The sequence below is a fragment of the Podarcis pityusensis genome (genome assembly GCF_964106645.2).
Source record: "Podarcis pityusensis genome assembly, chromosome: 1".
Classification (NCBI taxonomy): domain Eukaryota; kingdom Metazoa; phylum Chordata; class Lepidosauria; order Squamata; family Lacertidae; genus Podarcis; species Podarcis pityusensis.
This window is the reverse complement of record NC_138028.1, coordinates 17846052-17873963: the sequence shown is the minus strand read 5'-3', so window position 1 is coordinate 17873963 and position 27912 is coordinate 17846052. Positions and strand designations below refer to the sequence as shown.

The following is a 27912-nucleotide window of genomic DNA, read 5'->3' as shown; positions in this document are numbered from 1 at the left end:
GCATGCAAGGGAATACCTAAACTTACTGAGGCTTTGAGACCCATCGGCTACATGGTTTAGCCAGCCAGTCAAAGCTGTTCCTGGGCTGTGGCCGCTGTTGCATGCCACCAGCTTCTAGAAGCCACAAGTGAGAGCTGAGTACATGATAGGGACCAAAGGTAGACAAAGTACCCCAGAAGAAGCATGAAGTGTCCCCCACCAGAGGTACTACCCCTCCCCCATACACCCCAGTTCAATAAATAATAATAAATATGATACATTCTTCAAGCATTGTAATAAGCCCACTAGACAATTATAACTGACTATTTTCATCGTTTTGCTAGTGGAGAACTTTTCATCAATACAGCCTTTGCACATCTGCAAACGCATTCAAAATCTTCTCTTACCCAAAACTGAATTTTTTGCTGATTCAACAGTCATCAACAATTTTCTGGGAACCCAGAGAAAAAGCTCTTCTGCCTAGAAAAACACAAGGAAAGTTCACAATATCATACAGATCTGATAAACATACAGGATGGTAACAAATTGTGGTAATCTGCCTGCAAAACAGCCATACTGCTAGTGGAAGCACAGTGGCACAGTGCACAACCTAAGTCCAAGTCTTGCACCTGTGAAAGATGCTGGGCAACACCTGGTGCAACCACTATTATTATACTCTGTGACCATTATGCCTCTGCACTATATGTGCTTGTGCAATGTTTGCATCACTAATTGGAGGAGGATGGGGAGACAGACCATTTATACCTAACATTTTCTTTCACAAGGGACATATTAGCACATCGAGATACAGTATTGTAACATCACTGTCTTCTGGAAGATAGAGGATCCTGCTATTCCACATGAGGATCTCTGCATCAGGACCATGATTTGGACAAGCTCAACACCTGTAGTAAATTTCAAAAGATCTAGTCTTTTAGTATTTCAAACACTGGGGACTGGTTGAGTGACCTTTAAATGCCCCCAATGTACCTTCCAATGCCATCCTATACTCACTTTTATCTCTCTCGTAGCTTTCAAACCAAAACCCTCTTCACCAAAGTTAGCCACTTCAAAGCCCTCTGTAGATGCACCATTCTCTCTGGCCCAGTTAATTAGTTCAGTGAAATAATCTTCTCTTTTCCCATCAAATACGACAGACAAACCTATTTAGCAGCAGAGAAAAACACAATGAGTCACCAGTACTAATTAACACAGATGTTAAAAACGTTTAGGAAGCATTCATAGCAGCTTTTAAAATACAGTTGTACCTTGGAAGTTGAACGGAATCCATTCCAGAAGTCTGTTCAACTTAAAATGTTCGCAAACCAAAGGACGGCTTCTGATTGGCTGCAAGAAGCTCCTGCAGCCAATCAGAAGCCGCAGAAGCCCGGAATAGTCACTTCTGGGTTTGCGACGTTTGGGAGCCAAAACGTTCGGGAACTAAGCTGTTCAACCTCCAAGGTACGGGTGTACAATCAATTCAATTCAATTTGGTCAACCAAGGCTTTAATTCTCAAAGTGAAAGACAATGTGTCAATAAAAAGTGAACTCAAGCAACTCCCAAATTCCTCAGCGAAAACACCACATATCCTGCCAGTCAAGTCACATGCTTATGAAAAGCTATTTGGCACAATTCCTTTGTTTTTCTTGACCACAGATTACATTATCTTAATTTGCCTTATATTTAGGGAGGGTTCACTTTAATGAAGTTCTCCTTGGCATCATTATGAACCTACAGATCTTTCTCCAAGTAGGCATAGGATAAGCCTCACAAGCTAGGGCAAACAGGGGAAATGGTAAAACTGTAGAATTCCATCAGAGTGAGAAGAGTTAGAAATGCCAGAATTATTTACTGTAGCTAGAGATATAAAATGTTAAACATTCCTAACAAGGTCAACGAACTGTTTCTTAACATTACTGTACTGCAATGTTTTAAAACATGAGGAAAATACTTTATTGTATAAATGTGAATGAGGAAGTGTCTACAGCAGCACTTTTAGATTGTTCTACCTTTTTATTTTGAAAAGTTAATATGCATGTGGAGCTCAGGCTAAGACAAATTTTCTTTTTACCATGTAGAATAAAAGCACATACAGCCCACATGTGCACTTCAATAATTAAACTCACATTTTTACTGTGATGCCACAAATAAAGGGGAAGAAAAAAGCATAAACAAAGGGATTGTTTCTAGAAACAAAGTGATGAGTTCCCTGTAGTGGTCACTTGCAAATGGGACTGCCCAATTTTTGGTATCTATTCAAGCATTAACAATAATCTTAACAGGAAATTTCTTTTCAAATGTAAACACTTGTTTTAAGATGTTACGCAAACATAACCTACCAGGTTAAATGTGACTAATGAATCATCCAATACAAATTATCATTGCAGACACTGCAAAAATAGCAGTTGTGGTGTCAGCACACACACAAAGAATGTAATGACTGATGAAAGACCAGCTATTTTGTTTTAAATAAGGGGAATGCTTACAAATAAAAAGCATTTAGCAACTAAACAAACATGCTTCACAACTAAACATTTATAATACTTGAAGTGGTCCCTGAAAGTTCAACACTCAGGTGCTCTGCTCCACTCTACAATACAGACTAGTCTCTGTTCAACACTTTTGCAAAGGAATGAAAGCTCAGTCTTTTTGAGAATACTAAAATAAGAAATATTTGTGACTCAGAGTGTGCTTGGAATTTAATTAGAGTCTTTTTAAAAGACAGAAGGCAGCAAAACGCAGTGCCAAAATTACTTCTGACCACAAGCAATTAGCAATTTCTTGTTTACCTTTCTGTTTTTTACGGATTCTCTCAACAAGAGCTCGGATCTGTTGATACTCTTCCCACTCCTTTCCAGGACCTGGAGTTGGACTGCTACATTCTGGAAAGATAAAAAAAACAAAAAAATATTGCTCACTGAAATTTAACTTTTCTCCTCTCCTTAACATCAAGAGAGTATTATAAATTGATTTATATGTTCAATTTCATAACTTCCATTTGAACTCCAATACTAAAAGCATATGTTCATTGAAGCCATGAACCTCTAATATATTTTACAGGAATAGAGGGGCTAGAGCCTGGATAGACTTTCCTTTCCTAATTTAAATACTGAATAGAAAAAAATTCAGCTCTGCCTACTTCCCACATGAACTTATAGAGATCATCCCCTTCGCCACAACTACAGTACAACATACTTACTTTGTAATAATTCACTAATTAGATTCAACATTTCTTTAGGAGAGACTGCTGCCGTGGCTCCAGTGCCTGACTTCTGAGTTTTCACTCTGCTTTTCTTCCCCATCTTCCAACTAAAAGAGAATAGTAGTTAAATCAGCAAGGGGTTTCTGTTACTACTTATGTTCTCTTTCTTTCTTTTTTTGATACCAATATATTGAATGCTGGGGAGGTGAAGATGAGCAAATATCTGGAAGGCTTGAAAGAAAATACCTGATTCTCTATAAAAAATTGTACCTGTGAGTGGTGCCTCATAGGTACAGCTTCTGCTCCCAGATCTGTTTAGGAAGGTCCTCCAATCCTATGGAGCAGATTGCATGAATGGAAGACTGTTCTGCTCAAAGAACTTGGGTGCCACTCTATTAATTATTTAGACTTTTCTATACCATCCAGTTATCCGAGCTCTGTTACTGAAGTGTGTAAGAAAAGCATTCCCATGTATAACTAAAAACGCCGGTAGCTAACCATGTAAGTCACGTTAGCATAAATGTATGTATACATTTATAAAAAATATACACATTTTAAAATGCTCAATAAATTGGGTTTGATCCTAGCTGCAATAAAATGTTTTATTTAGAACCTATAAAAAAAGAACAGCTGACTTGCTTCCTGTTTCATTTATTTTGATGAGATTTACATTAATGTATTTAGGGCTGGTTTGTTGAACAAGGTTAAGTAGTGCCTACCTGTGCAAACAGCCAGTGCCAGTGCTTAAAATGTTTTTCTCTGCTAGCTGGTTTTAATATATCGAAAACATAAATTTCTGGAAAACCACAGAAATTTTCTCCAAGGGAAAAACTGTCAAGCGTTGATGAATATGCTTGGTACATGCAGCAAAGTCGCATATCCAAATATAGAGGATCCAATGAACTTGGCACCAAATAGCATGCAAGAACAGTGGCAGCAAGAGTTTAACTCATCTCCCACTCTTATCTCTTGTTGGCAAAGATCTCATGTGGTGTTCGGCTTTGAACTTCTGTTCTACCAAAATCTTTCCTTGAAAAAAAATATATATATATATATATATATATATATATATATATATATATATGCACAAAATTTTCTTCCTTCCCACGCAGTTTTAAACAAAAAAAAAAATGTGCACCCAATACTTTCCTTCAGAAGGCACTCACTTTGCAATAAATAAGTTCATTAGTGCATGATTTTGCAACCTTAACACCCTGTAACCCTAAAGTTAGGTTGATAGGATTAGGAAAACTCTGCAAACATGTTGCTCTCAACAGAATGCTTTAGGACTCAACGGCTGCACAATCTATTAATTGGTGCAAACATAAATATTTCAGAAAGAATAAGGAGAAGATCTCTATCACATAACCAAGTCTAAGAAGAATTTCCAGCTAACTTTTATCAGATTTCTTATTTAAAACATGCACATAAACACATTTAAGGTATTGTTGCATGCCATCCCAATCTCTGAGTGGTGTGAGATTCCAGGGGTCCCAGGCACTTACCCAGGGTTTGTGTTTTCTTTTGAGACACTTTAGAGACTGTTGAGTCTTTATGATATCTGCTTAATTTACACATATACGCGACCTGAGCCTACGATGGAGAGGTTCACAGCATTAACCTCCCAAGAAAGTCCTGCTTCTCTCATAGCCACAACCTTGGATTGCAGCGGAAATCAGGCCTCTCTCTCTCTCTCTCTCTCTCTCTGTCTCTCTGCCTTTCCAGCCTGTAGCTTTTGCATCCAGCTTCTAATTCACAAAGCTCAACTCTCAACTCTGGACTTTTGTCTTTCTAACAGACAATTGAGGGAGGGGAGGGCTAACCCTTTGCCCTCTGGCACAGAGCCGCTCCCTTTGTGGGCCATTACCAGGATGGTCTGGCTATTCCAGCAACTGAATCCATGCTGGATCCAGGAATTGGAAGGGTGGCTCAGGGCATACAGCCTATCTGCTGCAAACTCACAACAGTATTTTAACACTATACACACAGTATTATTTCTACAGCATTATCCACAAATAATGACAGAACAGATCCGTTCCCTGAGGGTTTTACAATCTAGGATACCAGACAGACAACAGAGAGAGGGAAACAAATGGAGCCAGGATCAACAGGGAAAGGATGTGATTATTGCATTTACATGTACTTAGGATAAGTTACACTACAGCATGGAAGTTCTGCCAAAACACCTGAAGTCTAAAAATGAATTGTGTCATCACACTTCTGGCGAGTTGCTTTTTAAAATGCCAACAACTCCCAACTGCTGTTGCTATAATTTAAATCAAAAGTACAAGAAATTTCTGCACAGTGAAATACTATCCTCTAACAGGAATCTCAGAACTGTTTGAGTTCACTGTGATACAGTGGTCACCTCTATAACAAAAAAAAAAAAGAACAAAAAAAAAAAAAAGGAAGAGATAATTTTCTTTGGTGCAATGCAAAGAAGTTTAACAAAATTGATTGATTTAAAGCACCTAGATTTAAATAATGGAGTTAAATGAATTACGGTATAATAAGTAATTTATATCACGTTTCCTATTCTGAAACTGTTAAATTTTCTTTTTCTACTATAAAATAATATTTGCTCATAAAGGGTTGTGTCCAATTAGTGTCCATTGGAAGATAAAGGTTATTTCCCTTTTAAAGCTGTCCATGTTGGTGGTCACTACCATGTTAGCAAACTCCATGGTTTAACTATGCAGTTTGAAGAAGTATTTCCTTTTGTCTGCCCTGAATGTCTCACTATTTAGTTTCACTTGATGATCCAGGGTTCAAACATCAGGAGAAAGAGAACCTATTCTTTCCCCCCCACCTCATGCATAACTATACTTTTGTAACCTGTCCTCCTTACTCACTGTAATAAAACAGAATACTGTAAATGCTGCAAACTAACATTTATGATAAGAACCCAAAGGCATTCTTGTATTTGAAAAAAACCTCTAGAATAGACTAAATTAAACCAGTATCAAAGTGGAAGTTAGATGAAATCTTTTTAGGGGAAACAAAGACAATCATCAACAACAAATCCTCTAGATACAGCCAATAAATCTCCAACTCTTTCCCATTCTAACTTATTTCAAAATCCAAACTAGCATAATTATTTCAGTACAAGATCAAAGTAAGAACACAATTTTACAAAGTGGCTTTTAGCAGTCCAAGCTCATTTGTAAGAACTAAGCAAAGCAAGTTTCACTGCAGAAAAGCCTACTCATTAAGGTGTCATCTGAAAGTACACTCAATGGGCAAGATCCACTCGCGCAACAGGACTTCTCCTTCCTGTCCTCCCTTTGAAGCCACCTTGGGGGAAAATATTGCCCCAGAGGATTCTACAAAGAATGCTTTGGGGTGCACAGAGGGCTGGGGTGGAGAAACGAAACTTAAGCCATGTTGCACAAGTTTTGCATTGGGCAAATTAGGCATGTATCATTAGATGTCATTCAAAAAATTGTCATCGTTCATTTAACAGAAAATGAGATTACATATTATTTTGCAAATACTGCTGAGAGCTAAGACAAGTTATGCTTTAAATCCTGAGATTTTTATGACTGTGGGGACAATATACAGAATAATCCTTTAAAATCTCAGAAACAAGACGAGGGCTAGGGAAACAAGGAAACTGCCAGTGAAAGCCCTTCTTTTGCTCTTTAGCGAAACATGCTCCACTTCTAGCTGCCTCACTATTTGACCAGATGCCAGTCTAGTTCAGTACTCAATTGTGGCCTGTTAGATAATCCTCAGAAGTCACAAGCAGACGTCACAAAAAACCCATTCCCTTTTCGACCCCAGCATTTGATCATTAGAGGTGTACTGCCACTGAACACAGAGGTTTCAATTTTATTTCTTGTAGCTAAAAGTCACCAAGTCTACTTGAATTTGTAACGGTCTGTTACCATTTGTTACCTTTGTACCCTACTACTGCAGAGAAAGCCAGGAACTTAGGCCACCAGTAACAGTCAGTATGTTTTGCAATGTCCCAAAATTAGTACTTGGGCTGATGTAACTGATACAGCCGTGAAGCTACTTTCCTTCACAAAGCAACTGCCTACTGACAGCAGACTGCATCAGAAACTCTTGCCCTATTTGGAGGCTCAAGTCTTAGAATCTTAAAAAGCTCCAAGGAAGTAAAGTCCCTAGGGAGTTTGTTCTACTATGGAACAGATCACATTCAAAGAAAGACACAAGGAGGAACACATATTCTACTTGTGAAGAATCTCTGCGCTACTACAGCGGCAAGAATGTTACTTGCCCCAAAATGGAAAGAAGCAGAAGTCCCAGCAAAGTAAGAATGGATACAAAAACTTATGGAATATGCAGAAATGGTGAAACTTACTGGAAGAATAAGAAATCAAGATCACAAACTTTTTATAAAAGAATGGAAATGGTTTATTGAATATTTACAAATAAATTGTAAACAGATAAGAACACTGGCAGGATTATTGTAATAACCTGCAGTTATATAAGAGTATATATTTAAAGTAGATGAATAAATGAGCAAATTAAGTTAATTTGGATATGCAGAAGATATTAAAAATAAACTTAAGGAACTGCAGAAAGAGGGGGAAGGAAATGAAGTTTTGAAATGTTAAAATGATTGTAAAATTAGTGAAATGTATAAATCTGAAAAGCATTAAAAAAACCAAAAACTCTGTGATTTAAACCTCTGATTTTGAAGGGCTTTAAAATATGTTGTGCAGCTCTCTAGTTCAGACCCCAAATTCGTTGAAGGTTCTAAACTGTGTACAGTTGATCTGCCCAGAGTGGCTGGGGAGGCCCGGCCAGATGGGCGGAATATAAACAATAAATTATTACTATTACTATTAAAACAGAGCTGGGCTGCATAACCCTGCTTCTCCTTGCGTGTCCCCCCCCCCCCCACATAAGAAGACTGAATACCCAAACAGTACTTCCTTCTTACAAAGATAAATTCTACTTGTGTTAGCTATCACAGTAGCATGGCTTATGACTGTTTGCCTGTCAACTGAACCAGCTCCCCTTTTAAGAACTTAAATCAATCAAGAAAAATTAGGTTTCAGCAAATCTATGTAGCAAAGTCCACAACAACTTTCAAAGAAAAAGCATTTCTCTTGTTAAGTTCACACACTAGAAAACAATGGCATCTTCCTGACATTTAATTACAACATGGTGTATCATGTTTTGTACATGCAGTTTCTCAACAATCATTAAAATTAATTGGGATTCTGGACGCATGTGGGTTGCAACCAATTTATGCTAATAAAAAAATATACCTACTGAAAGTATATTATCAATTTAAAAAGTGAATATTAATTCTGTACTTAATTTGCTAAGAGTTTGTAATTCTCCAGTTTCTTTGTAGAATATGGAATTTTTAAAGATCATAAATGAAGTTGTACCATACAAGCAAGGAGACAAACTTATACTGGTGTTTTATTTTGAGATAGCATGCAGTCAACAGGGTATTTTTAAGCAAATTAAAAATAAATGAAAGTCACAATAAGCAACACAAGCCTGTTTGCTGGCTTTTACTCTTTCACAATTTTGTCATACAAAGGCTTTCCATATACCAGAAGACAGAGTAAGATCTAATGTCAAACAAGCAGACTTCTGATTTGCAACAGTATTTCTCATTCCTTCTCCTAACTCCCTGCCATTCCCCAAACTCTCCAAAGCAGACTTTTTCGGGGAGGTGGGCAGCAGGAGAGCAAGGAGAAGTTCTCTTACGTATATTGAAGTCTGTTCTACCTGTGCAGAGACACCTTTGGATACAACCCAAAGAAAGGATCTGTAAAGCATATCTAAAGCATTTAGCAAATTCAAATTCCTAACCTAACAGTCTGCCATAAGCAATGAGCAGGTTAAATCATGTCACAGATTCCACAAAACAAGGAATAGTAAAATGAGGTGATGGCTAGAACAAGCTAGCCATTTTGCTGAAGCAGATGTTGTGATTCTGTGGCCCTTCAGATGTTGCTGGACTACAACAATTCTCATCATCCCTATTGGATATGCTCACTGTGACTGATGAGAGTGGAGTCTAACAACATCAGAAGAGTCAAAGGTTCCTCATCCCTGTCCTAAAGGAAAATGATTCCCAAATGAGAGATGAAGCATAATGATGTTTATCAGTTTCCTTGAGAGCAGATCAAGGACATGCACAGCCTGGCATTCAAATCTTGCAATGGCCAACCAGCCTATGGAAAGCCCACATGCAGGGCATGAATGCAATAACCCTCTCCCATTTTTCTCTTGATTTTTTTTGCCATATTTTTAATAGTTCATGGTGAGGGGCACATCAGTTGGGTTGAACAGACAGGAAGGGAACCAAGATTTCACAAAATAAAAAATGCCTCCAAACTACAACTAAGATCTTAATGCATCATCAAGTCTTGTTAAATTTGTGTTCCGCTTGCCTCCCACATGAGCCACAAGTAGATTGCCTATCTTTCCCCCAGGAACTAACAACAAAGAACCCTTGGCACGGCAAACAGCATCACTCCATTACCCATATACGACTAGCCATATCTCTGCCAAGACAGTATTAAGCGGGTGGATGGATAAATGCAGTAAAAAGTTAAACCTACTACAAAAAAAGACTTTGAGAAGAAACAAAACTTCAGAGAAAGGGACATTAAATTATCAATGAATAAGAATGGAGAATTCAAGATGGAAGCAGGTGCAATCACACTACAATGAATATTTGCTTATGAGCAGGTTAAAGTAAAAGGGGGAAACTGTACATTCATTTGGCAGAAAAGGTCTGGAATCATATAATCATAGTTGGAAGGGACGCCAAAAGTCGTCCAGTTCAACCCTCTGCAATGCAGGAATCTCAGTTAAAGCATCCATGACAGATGGCCATCCAACCTGTGTTTAAAAACCGCCAAGGAAGGAAAGTCCATCACCTCTTGTGGGAGTCTGTTTCACTGCTGAACAGCTCTGTCAGAAAGTTTTTCCAAATGTTAATTGGAATCTCCTTTCTTGCAACTTGAAGCCATAGGTTTGAGTCGTACCCCCCAGAGCAGGAGAAAACAAGCATGCTGCCTCCTCCATGTGACAGCCCTTGAGATATTTGAAGATGGCTATCATATCTCCTCTCAGTCTCTTTTCCAGGCTAAACATACCCAGCTCCTTCAAGCGCCCCTTATAAGGCTTAGTTTCCATATCCTTGATCATCTTGGTTGCTCTCCTCTGCACATGGTGCAGCTTGTCAACATCCTTCTTAAACTGTGGTGCCCAGAACTGGACACAGGATTCCAAGTGTGGTCTAACTAAGGCAGAATAGAGTGGTACTATTACTTTCCTTGATCTGCACACTACACTTCTGTTGATGCAGCCTAGAATAGCATTAATCCCCCCCCCCCCCCGCTGCTGTATCACACTGTTGACTCATAATAAAAAAAATCCTTCCAGTAGCACCTTTAAGACCAACTAAGTTAGTCTTAAAGTTAGCTTGCACACGAAAGCTCATACCAAGAACTAACTTAGTTGGTCTTAAAGGTGCTACTGGAAGGATTTTTATTTTATTTTGACTATGGCAGACCAACACGGCTACCTATCTGTAACTGTTGACTCATGTTCAGCTTGTGGTCCACCAAGACCCCATGATCCTTTTCACCTGTACTGCTAGTAAGCCACGTGTCCCCCATCTTATATTTGTGCATCTGGTTATTCCTGCCTAGGTGCAGAACCTTACATTTGTTCCCATTGAAATAACATTTTGTAGCTTGCGCCCAGTTCTCCACACTGTTACGGTCATTTTGAATTCTGATTCTGTCTTCTGTGGCATTAGCTACCCCTCCCAGTACTGTATGGTGTTATCAAATTTGATGAGCATCCCCTCAATTCCTTCATCAGTCATTTATAAAGAGGCTGAACAACAACGGGCCCAGGACAGAACCCTGCAGCACCCCACTTTTCACTTTTTTCCAGGATGATGAGGAACCATTAATGAGTACTCTTTGGGTTCAGTCAGTCAACCAGCTACAAATCCACCTAACAGTTACCTCATTCAAACCACATTTTACCAGCTTCCTCTTGAGAGTATCATGAGGTACTTTGTCAAAAGCCTTACTGAAATCAAGATACACTGTGTCCACAGCATTTCCCCGATCCACCAAGTTTGTAATTCCATCAAAAAATAAATCAGATTGGTCTGGCATGACTTATTTTTGAGAAACCCATACTGGGTCTTAGTAATCACAGAATCCTTTTCTAAATGCTCACAGACCGACTGTTGAATCATCTGTTCTACGACCTTCCCTGGTATCAATGTCAGGCTCCCCGGTCAAGTAGTTACCTGGGTCTTCCTTTCCTCCCTTTTTGAAGATGGGGACAACATTTGCCCGCATCCAGTCTGTAGGGACTTCACCTGTTCTCCAAAAGTTCTCAAAGATAATAGACAAAGGCTCCACAAGCTCCTTTAGTACCCTTGGATGCAGCTCATCAGGCTCTGGAGATTTGAATTCATTTAAAGTAGCTAAGTGTTCCCTCACTACTTCTTTTCCTATCTTGGTCTGCAGCTCCCTCCTTACATTATTTATTCTGTTATCACCAGGCTGAGCATCGCTTTCCTTTTGGGTGAAGACAGGGCCGAAGTAGGTGTTGAGTAGTTCTGCTTTTTCTCTGTCATCCAATAGCATTTCTCTGTGTTCCCCACACACCTACCACGTGCTTGTTCTTCCTTTTACTTCAGACATAGCCGAAGAAAACTTTTTTATTCTTTTTAACTTCTCTTTCAAGCCTAAGGTCATTTTGCGGTTTAGCCAGCCTGACTTTCCCCTGCAACTGTTGGCTACACGTGTATACTCCTCCTCTGTGATTTCCCCTTTCTTCCACTCTAGGAATGACCCCTAGAGTTTGTATAAAGTAAACTAGCATAAAAAAAACAGAAGAGAAGAGAATTGAAAAGTTATGGCTTCATCCCTATGAGGAATAGGCAAAAGAAGAAGAATTATCTGCAAAAACAAGACAGAAATTTAAAGAAAAGAATGGAAGTTGTGTATGAGACAATCAAAACAGTTGCATAGAGAATTACTAATGTCAGTATGATTCCTGTAAGAGAAATGGAATTGGCATTAAGGTCAAGATGTGATAAATGTACCATTGAGAAATTTGGAAAACAAGCAGCAAAATACTGGAACTATAGGCAATTTAATCTGAGAAAGATATGATAATCATGAAATTAAGCTGAATGCGCTGCAATCCTATACACCCTTACCCTAGAGCATGGGTAGGCAAACTAAGGCCCGGGGGCCGGATGTGGCCCAATACCTTCTAAATCTGGCCTGTGGACGGTCCAGGAATCAGCGTGTTTTTACATGAGTGGAATGTGTCCTTTTATTTAAAATGCATCTCTGGGTTATTTGTGGGGCATAGGAATTCGTTCATCCCCCCCCCCCTCAAAATATAGTCTGGCCGCCCACAAGGTCTGAGCGACAGTGGACCAGCCCCCTGCTGAAAAAGTTTGCTGACTCCTGCCCTAGAGAACAAAATGGAGCTTACTTCTGAGTCTTAGGCTGCAATCTTGAACCCACTAACAGGGGATAACACAGAAAGATTGCGAGTTGTCAGGAAAGGGCAATACCCAGTGTTGTAAGATAGGAAATAATGTTGACTAGTAGGGGAATGGTAACAAGAGGCCTGGTCAAGATTAAAGTAAAAGCAAAAAACCATCAAGGAACGATGAGATTCAGCGAAGTATTTATGACAGCCTCACTGTGTGTGTGGGGGGGGGGGGAATAAAGACATGAATTTGATTTAATAGACAAGGTAGGTAAGTAAATACCTAGAGTTTCATGCATGCCAGCAGCTAAGCCACATTATGACAAACAATAGGTAATATTTGGAAAAACGTCAATGCCAAAGAGACTGTGAGGCAACTGTATACAGTGATAAGCAGCTGTCATGCAGGCCTCTGAAGCAGTGTTTACCTGTTATTTATTAGAAAGGGAAGAGAGAGTAGAAGCTGAGCAGAAATGGTGGACGGCAGGAGGCAGAAGCCAAAATTGGGCATAGAACAGGCCAGGATATGAGGAGATGAATATGCATGGCGGAGGCCGGTGCGTGCAGCAAATGCGTTTGCGAAATGGAAGAGGCGGAGGGGCAAGGCCCTTAGGAAGGCTGCAATCCTATGCACACTCATTTGGAAGGAACGCCTTGCCCAAAAAACCCATGGGCCCGACTTAAAAATAAACCATGCGGGCGGCTGCAGGGGCGCATCTTCAGGATCCGTTGGAACTGAGGAGCGCAACGCCTCTTCCTCCCCACCCCCCCCGCCGTTGAGATACGCATGTTTACTTCGGAAATTGGAGCGTTATGTTTTGTAGGATGGCACCGCACGAGTGGTATGAAACACACCCACACCCCTTCCTAGCCCTCTGGAAGAAAACTACGGGGAGGGGTGTGGGCCGACCCCGACTACAGCCCAGGGGAAGCGGCGGTGACTGTTCTCCCGGACCAATTCACTGGCGCGGACATGACAGCGTGCAAGGAAGATCGTGTGAACGGGGCGGGGAAACAGGGGCTGACACGGGATGACGCATCTAGGCGACCTCCTGAAATCGCGTGTGTCGGTGTCCGAAGAGAGCAGCCGGCGGCGGGAGCGTCTTCCTCAGTGGCGTGTGAGGGCCCTCAGCCACATGGGTTTTTAACATTTATTTAAATAAGAAAGACACAGGAGGAGGAAGGCGCCAGGGCCGGACTAGCCCCCACCCGCCTCGCCCTCCTCTGAGGCGACGCACGAGAGAGACGGGGTCGGGATTAGGCCTCCCCCATTTACCTTTTTTAGCGACGACAACACGGGGTTCAAAATCCTCTCACCGGACGGCGCTGCCCGGGGTGTGGAGGGGGGAGGGGAGGGGGGAGGAGGCGGCGGCGGCGGTGGTGGCGGCCGCGAAGCCAACCACAGCCCCGCCGCGCGCGTGCGCGTAAACACACACCTACAAACTCACTCAGTGGCTCTGAGGACCCAGCGCTGGCCCCGGCCCGCCTGCGGCCTCCCTCGCCCGCCCCTCCAGCGGAGCCCAGGCCTCCACCGCTGCCATTGGCCCGCAGTCCTCGCACTGGGACGGGCCAGCCAATCCGGCGCGCCTCCTCCTCGCCCCTCCTCCCCCTCTCTCTCACACACACTTCTTTTGAAAGGGTGGGGCGCGTGCGCGAGAGCCTGAGGGAGGGAAAGGGCAGCGGAGCGAGGGCGAGGGAAGGGGGTGGTGGTGTTGCGAATTCTGATTGGCAGGGATAAGAGCACCGCCCAATAATACCGCCCCCTTCCTCACCCCGTACGTCTTCTTCGTTCCCCCCCCCCCCGCCTCTTGGAGAGTTCATTGGCTGGAGTCATCCGCCTTCGTTTCTCCCGTGCGGGACTCCCATTGGCTAACGGAGTCTAGGGCAAAGCGGAGTGGGTGAGAGACAAAACCAAGCCTCGTCTCTATCTCGCTCAAACGCGGACGTGCTTGGGGGAGGGAGCGCCTGCGCGCGCGCGCGCGCCGGGAAAATGGAGGAGGCGGGATTAAGAGTCTAAGGTGGCGTTTCGATTGGCGGAGGTGACTCGCTCGTTGGCGTTTCTCCCGTAGCCTGCGTGACGCAACGACGTCGGCAACGTCTCTGTCGAGGCTCTCTCCCAAGATGGCGCCGCGCAGGGGTTGTCGTTGATGCCTCGACGCGTTTGGCTCCCTGTGGCGCGTTGCTTCTGTGAGTCGTTCTGGGGAATGCGAGTGGCTGAAAGAGGGTTACGGGCCCCCCGGAAGTCTCCTAAAAAGGGGTTCCCTCCTAGAAAGAGCTTGTGGTGGCGACAGTAATGATGGTTGGAAAAGCGTTTGCTCCACTCTTCCCGTTTTTGCCTCAGCCCCTCCTGAAACCGCCTTAAAAGGGCTCTTGAGGAGGTTTTTTGATAATAATGATGATGATAATGATAATATATTTATACCCCGTCCATCTCGCTGGGTTTCCCCAGCCACTCTGGGCGGCTCCCAACAGAATATTAAAAACGATAAAACATCAAACATTAAAAACTTCCCTAAACAGGGTTGCCTTCAGATGTCTTCTAAAAGTCAGATAGTTGTTTATTTCCTTGACATCTGATGCTAATGATGTAAAGGATGTTACCGGCAAAAACCTATGTCATAATAAATTAGTAAATTTTAAGGTGCCACAAAAGGCTCTGGTAGATTCCTGTTATTTGTGTGTGTGACATTTTGTGTGGGAAACAGTTGTCTCCTCGTCATAAAACTAAATCCTTTCCCCCCCCACCAAAGGTTTGGAAGTCGCCCTGTAAAAAAACCAACACTGGAAAACCAGGAACCGTTCGGCATCAATAAATGAAGGAAACAAAAGAGAACTCCAGCCCTTCTGTAACATCGGCAAACCTGGACCACACGAAACCATGCTGGTACTGGGATAAGAAAGACTTGGCTCATACGCCATCGCAGCTAGAAGGACTCGATCCAGCTACCGAAGCAAGATATCGGAGGGAAGGTGCTCGCTTCATATTTGATGTAGGAACCCGTTTGGGACTGTATCCTTTGAGTTGGGTGCTGCACAGTTGGTTGGGTGTTGCTTTTTTTTTTAGCAGTTGAGAATTCAGTTAAGATTGCTCTTGCTTAAACACCTGAATACTTTAAAGTCAGGCAAAGTAGGTGTTGAGTAGTTCCACCTGAATACTTAAGTCAGGGTTTCAATAGCTTGTGTGCAGTGATCTGGTGAAGTGGCTTATAGGATGGGAGGGAGAGTACCCGCTTTCCCCTTCCACCCTAATACTGGGGACAGTCATGAAACTGCTATCTTGCAAAAGTGTCAATCCAGGACGGAAGTTTGTTGCAATGGATCTTTGACACTGACACTGTGCATGGGAGTGCATTCTTGGCAAACAACCCTATGCAGATGCATCATCATTAAAAAAATTAAGTTGTCATCATTGCGTTTTGATGCATCATTCAGTTTCATTTGCAGTTAATCTTTACAGCTGGGTTTGAGCTAAAATCTGTTCAGAGCCTTATCTTGTAATCCAGACATTACGATACGCTAGCGACTGGGATAATTTATTTTCATCGATTTTATATGTTCCATTCCTTCAAGCAGTTTCCAAGATATGTAAGTATAAATATGCTGTTTTTATTCAAAAACTGTTAATAGTACTCTGATGGTTCAAATATATGCGATTTCACTGGTGTGCAGGTGCCTCTAAACGTAGCCCCCACATAAATGGGGGGGGGGGTTGCCTGTACAGTCCATAATTCAAACTATAGTTAGGCTATAGCTTAGTATTTTTGCTGGGACCATACCATAATATGCTACATTAAATAGGGATAGTTTATTTTGCAAATTAAATTTCTACCAGTTGACAAATCTGAGGGTGAAATTGGTGATTTCATAGTTGTACCTCGGCTTCCAAAGCCTTGGGAGTCAAACATTCCAGCTCCTGAATGATTGAAAACCGGTAGTGAGTGTTCCAGTTTTCAAACGTTCTTTTGGAAGCTGAACATCCGACGGGGCTTCTGCTGTTTCCAATTGGCTGCAGGAGCTTCCTGCAGCCAATCAGAAGGCACCCTTTGGTTTCTGAACGTTCAGGAAGTCAAATGGACTTGTGGAACGGATTCCGTTTTGACTTTTGAGGTACGACTGATACCTCGGAAGTCAAACGGAATCTGTTCCAGAAGTCCATTCAACTTCCGGAAACATTCAAAAACCAAGGCATGGCTTCCGATTGGTTGCAGGAGCTTCCTGCACTCAGTCAGAAGCCATGTCAGACATTCAGATTCCAAAGAAAGTTCACAAACTGGAACACTCGCTTCTGGATTTGCGGCGTTCGGGATCCAAGGTACGTACAACGGTATAGTGATTACATTGCCAGTAGGTGGCCTATTAGAAACAGAAGATTGAACTAGGTGGAATATAATGTAAAATCATGTTCCTATGGTCCCAAGGTGTAAAGGTCATATGAATGCCACTGTTACACTTCATTGTGTGCTCTCACAAGTGGCACAACCCATTATTGTGTGTACAAATCCGGCATGACACAATGCCATTTTTGTTTGCAAAATGATTTCATGGCAATGTTAGCTACTGTGGTTTCTGGCAGCTCTTTTATTATCATGATGCATTGACCTTGGTCAAGTACAGCAATAAAATCTTATACAACTTTCCAAAATACTGGTGGTGATGGTGAACAGTTAGTAGGGGCTTCAGTGTGGTGTGCATAGTCCCACTTGTGCCTGCAAAGGCCTTCCCTGACACCCACAGGACCCTACTCCCTCTCATGGCTTCTCATTGCTTGAAAGAAGCATTTTATTGCAGCAAATAGAAAAGGTTCTGTTGTCTGCTTGGTTTCAGTCTGAGTATTGTGCCCTTGACAGTTTTTCCAGTTTGCAGATGTGTCCATGGGCCCCAAATGGTTGACAGCCCCATCACATTGATCAGATATAATTATTATTTTTTGTATGAGTGGATAATCTGTTCTTTTATAAAATAAAATTATTATTTCCTCTGAATTTTATATTTGGGCAACTTTCTAAAGGAGATCTCTCTCTCTCTCTCTCTCTCTCTCTCTCTCTCTCTCTCTCCCTCTCCCTCTCCCTCTCCCCTCCCCCCCCCCTCTCTCTCTCAATAGGTGACTGGAGCTTGCTGTCTCTTCCTAGCAGGAAAAGTTGAAGAAACACCCAAAAAATGTAAAGATATAATCAAAACAGCTCGTAGTTTATTAAATGACGTGCAGTTCGGGCAATTTGGAGATGATCCAAAGGTAAACGGACATGTGCTAAGGATGCTTTAAATTAAGTTAACATGGTACAACCCTAGTAATATTGTCTGTAGATATTTAGTATAGCACATGGTTTTAGTGATGGTGTTAGAGTAAAATAGTGTGAACTAGAAGTCTTCTTAAGCTAGATAAAAAACTTGATACTTTTAAAATAAAATATTACCAGGACCTTTCATCAGTATTTAAACAGCTGGAAGATATTTCAGTGGTTGGGTTCATTTAGATAGTATTTTTGCCATATGTTATTTTCAAAGGCGATGTGTATTGCAGTGCTTGTGTGTTGTTCTCCTTTGCGTTTGCCTGTCTTTTCAGCAAAGAAATAATCCACTGCACAGGGGAAGCAGTGAAACTGGCCACACAGAGTGCAGCCATATGCATACAGTAAGCAAACTGGAACAAATACACTTTTGTCACTTATTTCTTTGTTATAGTTATAATAGGCATTTTGTTAACCACGAAGTCTTCAGATGACTTAGATATAAAATTAATTTTCAAAAAATTAACATATGCTGGAAAGTCTTGCAGGTTAGCATGAATATAGTATTTCATTGGCTTTTTTCTGCATAATTTGGTAAACAGTGTACATGTCTTGCTAGACAGTGCTGTCGCGTTATTTGTGAGTAACTTTGGATGTTTGGAAGCTTTTGAACACCTCTTGGAGCAACTCCTTGTAAATATCACTGTGGTTGTCTATTTTTTGTGTAAATTTCTGTAGACCCAAGTCTTGAGCTAGTCATAAGGCACTCAGATAGCCAATATTAGCAATAAGGAACTGCTTGTCCACTTTGACTTCTGAGAATGTTTCCTCCAACTTTGCTTGGAGTTTTAGGCTAAGAAGCTCCTATCACAGTTTGATGGCTGAACAAGCTTTTGGTTCCACTCCTACCATCTTCTCATAGCCATGGATGGTTGCCTAGCTCTTGCACCTAGTGCTATAAGTAATGGGGGGAAATGAAAGAATATGCTCAGGGAGTACTGTCAACTTCCAAAGTATCCCTTTATGATGGATATTTTACTTTGGCTGTTGGAAGTCATTCCTGAAATCATTGAAATCCGGAAGCTCGCATTTCTTTTCCTAGTAATTAGCATTTGACTGCACTTCTGTGCAGTTTCACTCTTTCCCCAGAACTGTGCTGCAGTATTATGGACTTTTTAAAAGAAAAAGACAAAAATGTGGTTGTACAGCAGGGATCAGCAACAGGATTTGCCATTGGGCTTTATTGTGGAGATAGTACTAGCTAGGAAAGTAAGCTCTCTCACTGCCGTGAGAACTTGTGACTTCCCCCATTCCACCTTCCTCTTCTCTTCCCCTATTTTTCCCTTTCTGTGACACTTTGCCAGCAGATCAAGAGGGTGGTTTTTTTGCCAGAAGTGGAAACTGGAGGCACACAAGGCTTGATCTTAATCATGGTTCCTTATGCTCTGCTCTTTGTTGTCCCTATGATCTCCAAGTCCACTGTGATGCCAAGTATAGGATCTGAAAAAATAATTGAATGGTTCTGGTCATCAGTGAGGTAGAAGGTGATTTCCAGTCGCTGAACGTTGTTGCACAACCACAATAATGTGGGTGTTTATATGCACTCATTTTATATAGCTGTTAAAAGCAAAATTTTAGTTTTTAAAATTAGGTGAGGTTACTGCAGACAAGCCCAGAAGTAGATAACCCTCAATGTGGCTATACTTGGCATTATTGTTTAATGCCACCTGGAATTTTATAAAATGTAAAAAAAATAAAAATCAGTTGGCTTTTTGGAGTAATGGAGTCCTTGCTCTCTTCTTATGATATTTAGGAAGAAGTTATGGTTTTAGAGAGGATCTTGTTGCAGACAATAAAATTTGACTTGCAAGTGGAGCATCCTTACCAGTTCCTGCTTAAATATGCTAAGCAGCTCAAAGGTATGAATAGCATTGCATTTCTCAGTGCTGGTGTGTATAGGTGATTTCATATTCATTTCCCCCCACTGTTTTTTGCCACATTTTTAGAAGAAATTATTGAAGAGCGGGAGGCAGACAGATGAAATGTCTGATAGGCCATTTAGCATATTTTGCGCTGAATGTGTGTGTTTTCATGTATGCCATTTGTTTCGTAGACTGAGATCTGAGCTTACACTTACTCAGGAGCTTCTGCATGCCTTTTCTCAATGTAAAACCCTGTATGTGTACAACATCAAGCCTGTTACGGTCCTTAATTTGCCTCATGAGGCAATTGTCCCTCAGTCAGGCCTACCTGCAGCTCACTTGATGTCATATGATGTCAGGCATGGGATAGATAAAGCTGTGGTTGAAAAGGAGCAATTGACAGTGCTTTCAGCATCATTCAAATTTGATGCTGAATGCAAGCCACACTGCGTGGGTTGGATGCTCCTCGTATCAGATGATTAACTGGTGGATGGACCCTGCACACCTGTCATATGGGACTTGTAGAAGTTTGGTCACAATTGGATCTGGCTCAGCAGCTGAAACATATTCCCCACTCCTGATAAAGTAGAAAGTATGAAAACTGTGTAGTAGATCATCACACATTTTTATTTTTTTTCCTGCAGTTAAACTGCAGTGTATTCTTTCTTCCAAGGAGGAAGAGACATCTCATTCTGCTTAGGTCAAGGAACACGTCTCATTTTTTTCATTTTCTTTTTAGCTGGAGTTGCCACAATTCCAAGTAGCAGCTGAGGGCTGTGTGTAGAGAGCTATTGTTGAAAAGGTTAGACTTGCACATTCGCTGTTTAGTGGAAGGTGGGGTCTCTGATTCTAGCCTCTTTTGTTTGGCAGAATGTAACCTTCTCAAATGGGCTTTGACTGCACAATCCATTGAATCAAAAGCTTCATGCGGTTGTGTGCAAAGTTCACCATCTAGATGGAGATAGCCCTAAAGAAATCTGCCTCTATATACTTGGTCCCAATGTAGGTAAGGAAAACATGTAAAGCTGTTTTTCTTACTGAGCCTGCAAACTGCAAAAACACAACAAATTTCTTTGGTTGTAAGCCTATATACACTTATGTGAAGGCCAGTTTTACTTCATGGGGCTTCTGAGTGAAAATGCATAAGGTTGTGTTACATATCTGATAATCACCAGGCTGTTTCATTTTCTTAGTAATCCTTTTCTTTTCTCCTTTCCCCTTTCTGTTACGTAACCCCCCACTTCTTAATAGGTGACAAGAACAAAATTCAAAAACTGGTTCAAATGGCATGGACATTTGTAAACGACAGGTAAAAACCCTGCAATCATATGCTAATTTTTACTAAAAATCATTATGCTCAGTAGTTAATCACTTATTGAGGCTTCTATTCACTTTCTTTTCTGAAGCATTTCCAAAAAACTTGAAAATGGCATTATTCAGACTTTTAGTCTACCCCATCCCACATCCTTGGCCACACATGACAAGTACTCTGCAATGTGGCTATAGTTGTATATTGAAGTGTGCAGTGGATGGAAGAGGAACATGATGTGGAAGTGCTAAATCAAGTACCTGGAAATGGTAATGGGCTGGATGGGAACCAGTGAACTAAAGCTCAGTCCAGACAAGATGGGGATGTGAACAGTGGAAGATTCATTGGCTCTGTTAAGTGGCATTCAACCTGTTGTTGAGAAGGTTGCACTCCCCTGAAGGATCAGGTTTATAGTCCTGAAGTGCTCATTAATCCATCTTTGTCACAGGAGACACAAGCAGCCTCTGGTCTGAAGTGCTATTTACTAGCTTAGCCCTCCCTGGGCAAGGGATAGTTTCACTTCAGTTATCCAGGCCCATTAGAACTACTGTGATGCATTGTGCATGGGGCTGCCTTTTGTAAATAGTCCAGAAGCTTCAGTTAGTAAGATTTATTTACTGCCTTCCCCCTAAAGGACTCCCAGTGGTTTATGTTTTATAATACCATATACCAGTGTCTGATGATAATGGATTCTGGTTTGGTTTTTCTAGTCTGTGCACTACATTGTCGCTGCAGTGGGAGCCTGAGATCATAGCGGTTGCTGTCATGTATCTGGCTGGCCGCTTGTGCAAGTTTGAGATTCAGGAGTGGACATCAAAGCCAATGTACAGAAGGTGGTGGGAGCAGTTTGTGCAAGATGTACCTGTGGATGTCCTGGAAGGTACCAAAAGTATTTGCTGCCCAAAACAGGCATGATTTATACAACTTAGATGCAAACTGCTGTTTATTATAAACCAGAATATAGCATGATAGCTCAGTTGGTTAGAGCATGGTTCTGATAATGCCAAGGTTGCAGGTTCGATCCCCTTGTGGGACAACTGCATATTTCTGCATTGCAGGGGGTTGGACTAGATGATCCTCGGGATCCCTGCCAAGTCTACAATTCTGTGATTCTATTTAAATAAACTGGGGTCTTCACAGCCCTCATTCAGAGCCTGTCTGGGAAAAGTAGTTTCATGTTCTCTTTGCCTCCTTCCAAATATTGATAAATATTTATCAGTGTTTATAACATACCTTTTGAACCTTATTTGTAGGTATGGAATGCTTTGGATCCTTCAGTAAAACCATGTTTAAAAAGGGCCCATACTTTCAAAGAAGCATTCACTCAACAGTTTGCCTTCTGATGGTTTTGATCTCAATCTTGTGAGCAGAGTTCTACTCACATAAAGCTCTGCTGGATAAGGGGGGGGGGCAAGTTTCATTTATTTATTCTTTCTGAAGCCCTCTGTGCCCCCTCAAAATTTGCTCTGGCAAGCGCGAGAGAGCAGCACAGAAGAGGTGATGGGGGAGACAGGGGAGCTGCAAGGGAAAGAGGGAATCGGCAACAACCTCATAGGGGGGCAATTGTTTGTCATGGCCAGCTGAGAAGCTGGCAGGCACTCAGAATGTCATATAAAGGAAAGCTAAGAAAATAAATGAAGTTTGTGGTTCCTTGGAAAAGCATTAGATAAAATGTTTCTGGTGTGTTTTTGAACACAACTTACAAATATAATTCTCACGCTTTAGCTGTTCACCAGGGTGTGTAACTTTCTGTCTTTTATTTCATTGTTTTAAAAGACATCTGTCACCAGATCCTGGATCTGTACTCGCAGGGGAAGCAACAAATGCCTCATCACACCCCACATCAGCTGCAGCAGCCTCCTTCCCTTCAGTCGACGCCTCCGGTGCCTCCAACCCAGCAGTCTCAAAGCTCAGAGCAGTCACAGGCACAACAGCCGAAAGAGTCTCAACAGGCAGGACAGCCGCCCCCACCCCCACCTCCACAAACACAGCCGTCCAAAAAACCATCTCCTCAGTCAAGTCCTCCCAGGCAGGCGAAAAGACCAGTGGTAAGAATAACAGAAATGATATTATTGTATTGGAAAGTACAGTGGCCATTTTTTAAATCAGACGTTGGTAACAGGATGTCTTACTGGAGAAGCTATGCAATACAGTACTTACATAAAGCTCTTAACTGTGCTTTGCACTGTACATAAATAGAATAAACAAATATCTAAAGTTTTCAGAAAGCCTTGAACAATATGGAAACGTACATGGTGTTGCAGTTTTATTGATTGATTGAAATTAAGGATTTTGATCATAATATTTTTTAAAAATATGATTCTACATAAGACCCTAACTCTTAACTCACCAACATTTGATGTCCAGAGAGGCTAATTTCGGATTTCTTGATACTCAGTGCTTTGAATACTGCTGGTGTGATTTGAGTGTTTGATTTGCACAATTTTTTCTCAATAACAGGCAGCATCACCAAAGGACGAAACCAAAACTGCAGGTATTTCCCCCCCCCCCCTTTTTAAAAATGACCTTGTTTTGTATGGTAAAACAATCGTTGAATTATTAAAGTTTACTGTTGGCGCTGTGGGTTAAACCACAGAGCCTAGGACTTGCCGATCAGAAGTTCGACGGTTCGAATCCCCGCGACAGGGTGAGCTCCCATTGCTCGATCCCTGTTCCTGCCAACCTAGCAGTTTGAAAGCACGTCAAAGTGCAAGTAGATAAATAGGTACTGCTCCAGCGGGAAGGTAAACGGCGTTTCCGTGCGCTGCTCTGGTTCGCCAGAAGCGGCTTAGTCATGCTGGCCACATGACCCAGAAGCTGTACGCCAGCTCTCTTGGCCAATAAAGCGAGATGAGCGCCGCAACCCCAGAGCCGGCCACGACTGGACCTAACGGTCAGGGGTCCCTTTACCTTTTTACATTATGCATAACTACCCGCAGCTAAGTCACAATGAATGTTTAATTGCATTATTTTCTTCAAAGAAACCTTGGTTGCTATCTTTTTGGATGTGACACTCACAAGATCATCTCTGTTTTGCTCTATTTTCAGAGGCTCCTCCTCCTAAAATTGCTAAAATTGAGACTTCACACCCACCAGCACCCCCTGCGCATCCACCACCTGGTAAGTTCTGCTGCCATCTGCAAAGTGTGTGTTGCCTCCTCTGTTTTTCTCTGAAACTCTACATAGGCTGGAATTGTCAGCATATGATTAGCCCATACCCAGCACGTCCCACAGGAGCCCAGGATTTGGATGGCTATTGCAATGGTGTCTCTGGCGGCCTCCCTCTTACATCATGGATGTCGGCTCATGTTTCCACTAACCCGATCAATGTACCAAAGATGGCATTCAAACCAAAAACTTCCTTTTCCAATGCTCCCTTTCTGCTGAAGATTCCCTTTGCTGTTGTTTTGACAAAAGACATTGGACACATAATCCCACAGCAAGGGAGTTTATAAGTCTCTATGGCAGCTGAGTCTATTAGGCCAAAATGCTTATTGTGCATTGTTGAGGTTTTGTTACATGGAGGAAACCTCAGCGGTTTCCTGGGAGCATACTGTTGGTTGAGGTCGAGTTCAGCCTCATCAGGACAAAGGAAAAAACATGTCTTCTCCCTTTCATGTCCAAGCAAGCAGCATAAGCAATAGCTATACACAAAACGGAAGTTCCCAGCAAGCTGTGCTGGAGTGTAAACAGGCTTATGACACACAACAGTCACGCCTGTTCCTCTTAAGGTGGAACGGAATATTCTAACACATATGTATCAGCTCCTAACACGTACAGATCAATTGCCCAGTTAGCTGACAGTGTTCTTTCTGTCATGCGCAGATGCAGTTGTGACTGAAGTGTTGTGTTCTTTGTTGCTGTTTTTCAGAGCATAAGCCGCCTCTGACTGCCGCTGTTTCCATGGCAGGCGATCAGACGACTACAACAGATTCTGTAGACATGGCAAAGGTGCAGATTGCTCCTCCGTCGCATCCCGCTCCTGTGCATCAGCCGCCCCCTATGCCTCACCGCCCGCCACCTCCGCCTCCGCCGTCCAGTTACATCACCGGCATGTCCACCACCAATTCTTACATGTCAGGAGAGGGCTATCAGAGCCTTCAGTCAATGATGAAGACCGAAGCGCCGACCTACGGAGCTCTGCCACCCTCCTATGGACCTCCAACTCACTTACCATACCACCCGCATGTGTACCCTCCCAACCCTCCTCCTCCTGTTCCGCCACCCACGTCATTCCCCCCACCAACTATTCCTCCTCCTACCCCGGGCTACCCGCCACCGCCTACCTACAATCCTAACTTCCCCCCTCCCCGGTTACCTCCTTCTCATGCTGTCCCGCCTCATCCTCCTCCAGGACTGGGAATGCCACCAGCAAACTACCCCCCTCCTGCTGTGCCCCCTGGTGGGCAGCCGCCAGTGCCACCTCCCATACCGCCACCTGGGATGCCACCTGTTGCTGGACTTGGACGTGCTACCTGGATGAGATAGCAGTTGTACATAGCATACACTTTAACCTGGGGGGTGGGGGAGGGAAATGGTTTAAGCAGGATAGCTGAGCGGCAACTAGGGGAATAGTCTGTATAATGAAGAGGCTGGTGTATGGAATCTAGGAGGCAGTGACTTAGAATTTTGACCAGTTTGTTCACGGTTAGTTGAGAGCAATGCAGGCTTTTTGTTTCAATATTGCAAAGCTAACTGAAATCCAAGTTGTTCCGAGTTCATTCTAGCACTGGATTACTTTGCACTAGTGAAGATGTTTTAAAAGCCATATTGGCTAAGTTATATTGGTAAGAAGAAAACTTGCTTCTAGAAATCAGTGCCTACTTACTGAGTGTCGGGATTAAGGTTAGCATTCCATCCGAGAGACCCTTTCTGGTTTTCATTTATGTAGTGTTCCAGCAACACTTAGAGGCAATTTTATTTAATATATATGCACATATATAACACTCAACTGATTGCTGATGAGCCTCCATTGGTGTCTGGCTTTCTGTCATTTTTGGTTTGGAATGTACTGGGTTCTTGACCTGTAATGTATGTTTAAACCTACATGCAAATTCCTGTACATAAATATCTATATTTTCTAAGTGTGGAAGTCTGAATGTAATGGCATATTTTGATTTACAACTTGGTAAAAAAAAAAAAAAAAAGGCTGACTTTGTGGAAATGTACCCGAATAAACCTGGTCCTGGACTCTAGTGTGGAAAAGCAGTCATTTATCCCAATACCATTAGATGGTTGCAGCGCCTCTCCTTCCAACTCAAATTGTGCTACTCGCAGTCACATCACCTCTTTGAATTACTTAACTGCTCTTCTGATACTTTCACCCTTCCTACCACATTTTCTGTGTCTCTCTGCAAGGCATTCCTAGAAAGAGACGAAAGGAATGCCTTAGCAGTTGATATATTTTGCTTGCTGCTCTAAGTCACAGTCAGCTACTGGGCAGCCAGATGATGGCAACCAATGGTTTTGCTTAAATACCAATTGGCTAACCAGGAGAAGGAGAACCAGTTCTATCAACTAGAAGGTCCTTCATTAGAGTAACCTGGTCCTTTGCTTGTTTGTGGTGTTGCTGCAGAGCTGGGGGTCCCTGACGTTGGGTCCAACAAGACTCCTGCTTTCTCCATTTTTTAAAATGAGTGTGAGTGTGTGTTCATGGATTGTTAAGGATCCTGCCTCTTTGTGAAGGTGTTGGCTGCTTTTTCTTGTTTTGATGGTGATAGATGTTTTGCTTATTTTGGATGGCAGAGTCTGAGCATCACTAGTTCTTTCTATGAAATGGCTATTTTGTGTAACCTACAACAGGTTCTTCAATTTCCAGATGTACTCCTGGCCCCCCAAAAAGAAACGGGTTGCTGTAGAGCATTATGGTGGGAGGATAAAGAATGACATTTAGGCATGTTCACCTATAACAGGCATGAACCAAGTCTTTTTCTGAACACGTATTTTGATCACCCTTAGCAATTCATGAAATCACATCCTTCTATTTTTCCATGATCACATCTTTGCATTGACTTGCTGAAGCTTCAGGGGGAAAGAAACGTCGTTCAGTGGTAGAGCATTATTTGACTTCACCCCTGGAGGCACACTCCATTGTCTTTTGAGACAGACCGATGCCAATAGCAGCAGCATATAACATGGCAAGGACTGCTGGGTAGAGAACATTTCTGCATATAACTCGTATACACTCATCTTTCCACAGTGCCTATGAATGGTTTTCGATGACATGTTTGTTCCCAGGTATAGATATATATTTTCGATTTCTGCTCCTTTTGAAATACTGCAATTGCCTAGGAATAACCAGCAGGTCAATGACACGGTTCTGCACTGTTTATATCGACAGCAGGACATCAGATGTCGCCAGAGCTCAAGCAGATCCATTTCAGCTTGCTGCAGGCTTGGCACTCTCCAATAAATTTTGTCTAAAAGGTCATCAGCTGTAGCAAGGAACACGGTGTAACACTTTCATAAAAGCCACACCATGCTATCAAAGACTATTACACAGTTTCCTGGGAAATGATCAACACGGCAATCTTTACAGCTGGAGAAGAAAAGTCAACGGGAGCTGGTTTGCTGGAGTTTGTATAATAGGGGACTTAAGTCTTAGCTAAGCTTTTCTGGACAATGTAAAAGAGAAATTGTTTTCAGAAAGCATCACTTTTCTTTTGATTAGTGAATGCTTTCTGGTTATGCCTTTTAACAGGAGAGATTTTTTTTCCAGGTAGAAGCAAGCACCTGCTGGTTCTGGAAGGTTACACTGCAATTTCAACTTTTGGTTTTGTAAATAATTTTGTTTG

The 27912-nt window shown here is 42.2% G+C and overlaps 2 protein-coding genes across 4 annotated transcripts in view; one reads left to right on the top strand and one right to left on the bottom strand.

Moving 5' to 3' along the window:
- Positions 1 to 14235, bottom strand: part of SETD3 (SET domain containing 3, actin N3(tau)-histidine methyltransferase) — a 47801-nt gene extending 33566 nt beyond the window's left edge. The window contains exons 1-5 of one of the 2 annotated variants that reach the window (XM_080978782.1): positions 14108 to 14235; positions 3180 to 3289; positions 2770 to 2862; positions 994 to 1142; positions 387 to 459 (exon numbers count right to left, since the gene is read on the bottom strand). In XM_080978782.1, coding sequence (XP_080834908.1) covers positions 387 to 459; positions 994 to 1142; positions 2770 to 2862; positions 3180 to 3282 — 418 coding nt within the window. In that variant the 5' untranslated portion in view covers positions 3283 to 3289; positions 14108 to 14235. Of the gene's footprint in view, positions 1 to 386; positions 460 to 993; positions 1143 to 2769; positions 2863 to 3179; positions 3292 to 13936; positions 14063 to 14107 lie in introns of those variants that run through there. The other variant, XM_080978781.1, reaches the window with a different exon arrangement.
- Positions 14236 to 14641: 406 nt separating this feature from the next.
- On the top strand, positions 14642 to 26308 carry CCNK (cyclin K). 2 transcript variants are annotated; one of them, XM_080977829.1, is made up of 12 exons: positions 14642 to 14846; positions 15410 to 15669; positions 16163 to 16244; positions 17761 to 17892; positions 18223 to 18291; positions 19701 to 19806; positions 21061 to 21118; positions 21829 to 21998; positions 22895 to 23166; positions 23579 to 23612; positions 24167 to 24238; positions 24990 to 26308. In XM_080977829.1, the coding sequence occupies exons 2-12, from the start codon at positions 15473 to 15475 to the stop codon at positions 25604 to 25606; spliced, it is 1809 nt and encodes a 602-aa protein (XP_080833955.1). In that variant the 5' UTR covers positions 14642 to 14846; positions 15410 to 15472; the 3' UTR covers positions 25607 to 26308. The 2 variants fall into 2 exon arrangements, with proteins under 2 accessions (XP_080833955.1, XP_080833956.1); XM_080977830.1 differs by lacking the exon at positions 18223 to 18291 and having other exon boundaries at positions 14645 to 14846.
- Positions 26309 to 27912: the final 1604 nt, after the last annotated feature.

Coding starts and splice junctions, on each gene's coding strand:
- CCNK (XM_080977829.1), top strand. CDS start 15,473: ATGAAGGAAACAAAAGAGAACTCCAGCCCTTCTGTAACATCGGCAAAC. Junction 23,613..24,166: donor GGACGAAACCAAAACTGCAG/GTATTTCCCCCC, acceptor CTCTATTTTCAG/AGGCTCCTCCTCCTAAAATT. Junction 24,239..24,989: donor CCCTGCGCATCCACCACCTG/GTAAGTTCTGCT, acceptor GCTGTTTTTCAG/AGCATAAGCCGCCTCTGACT.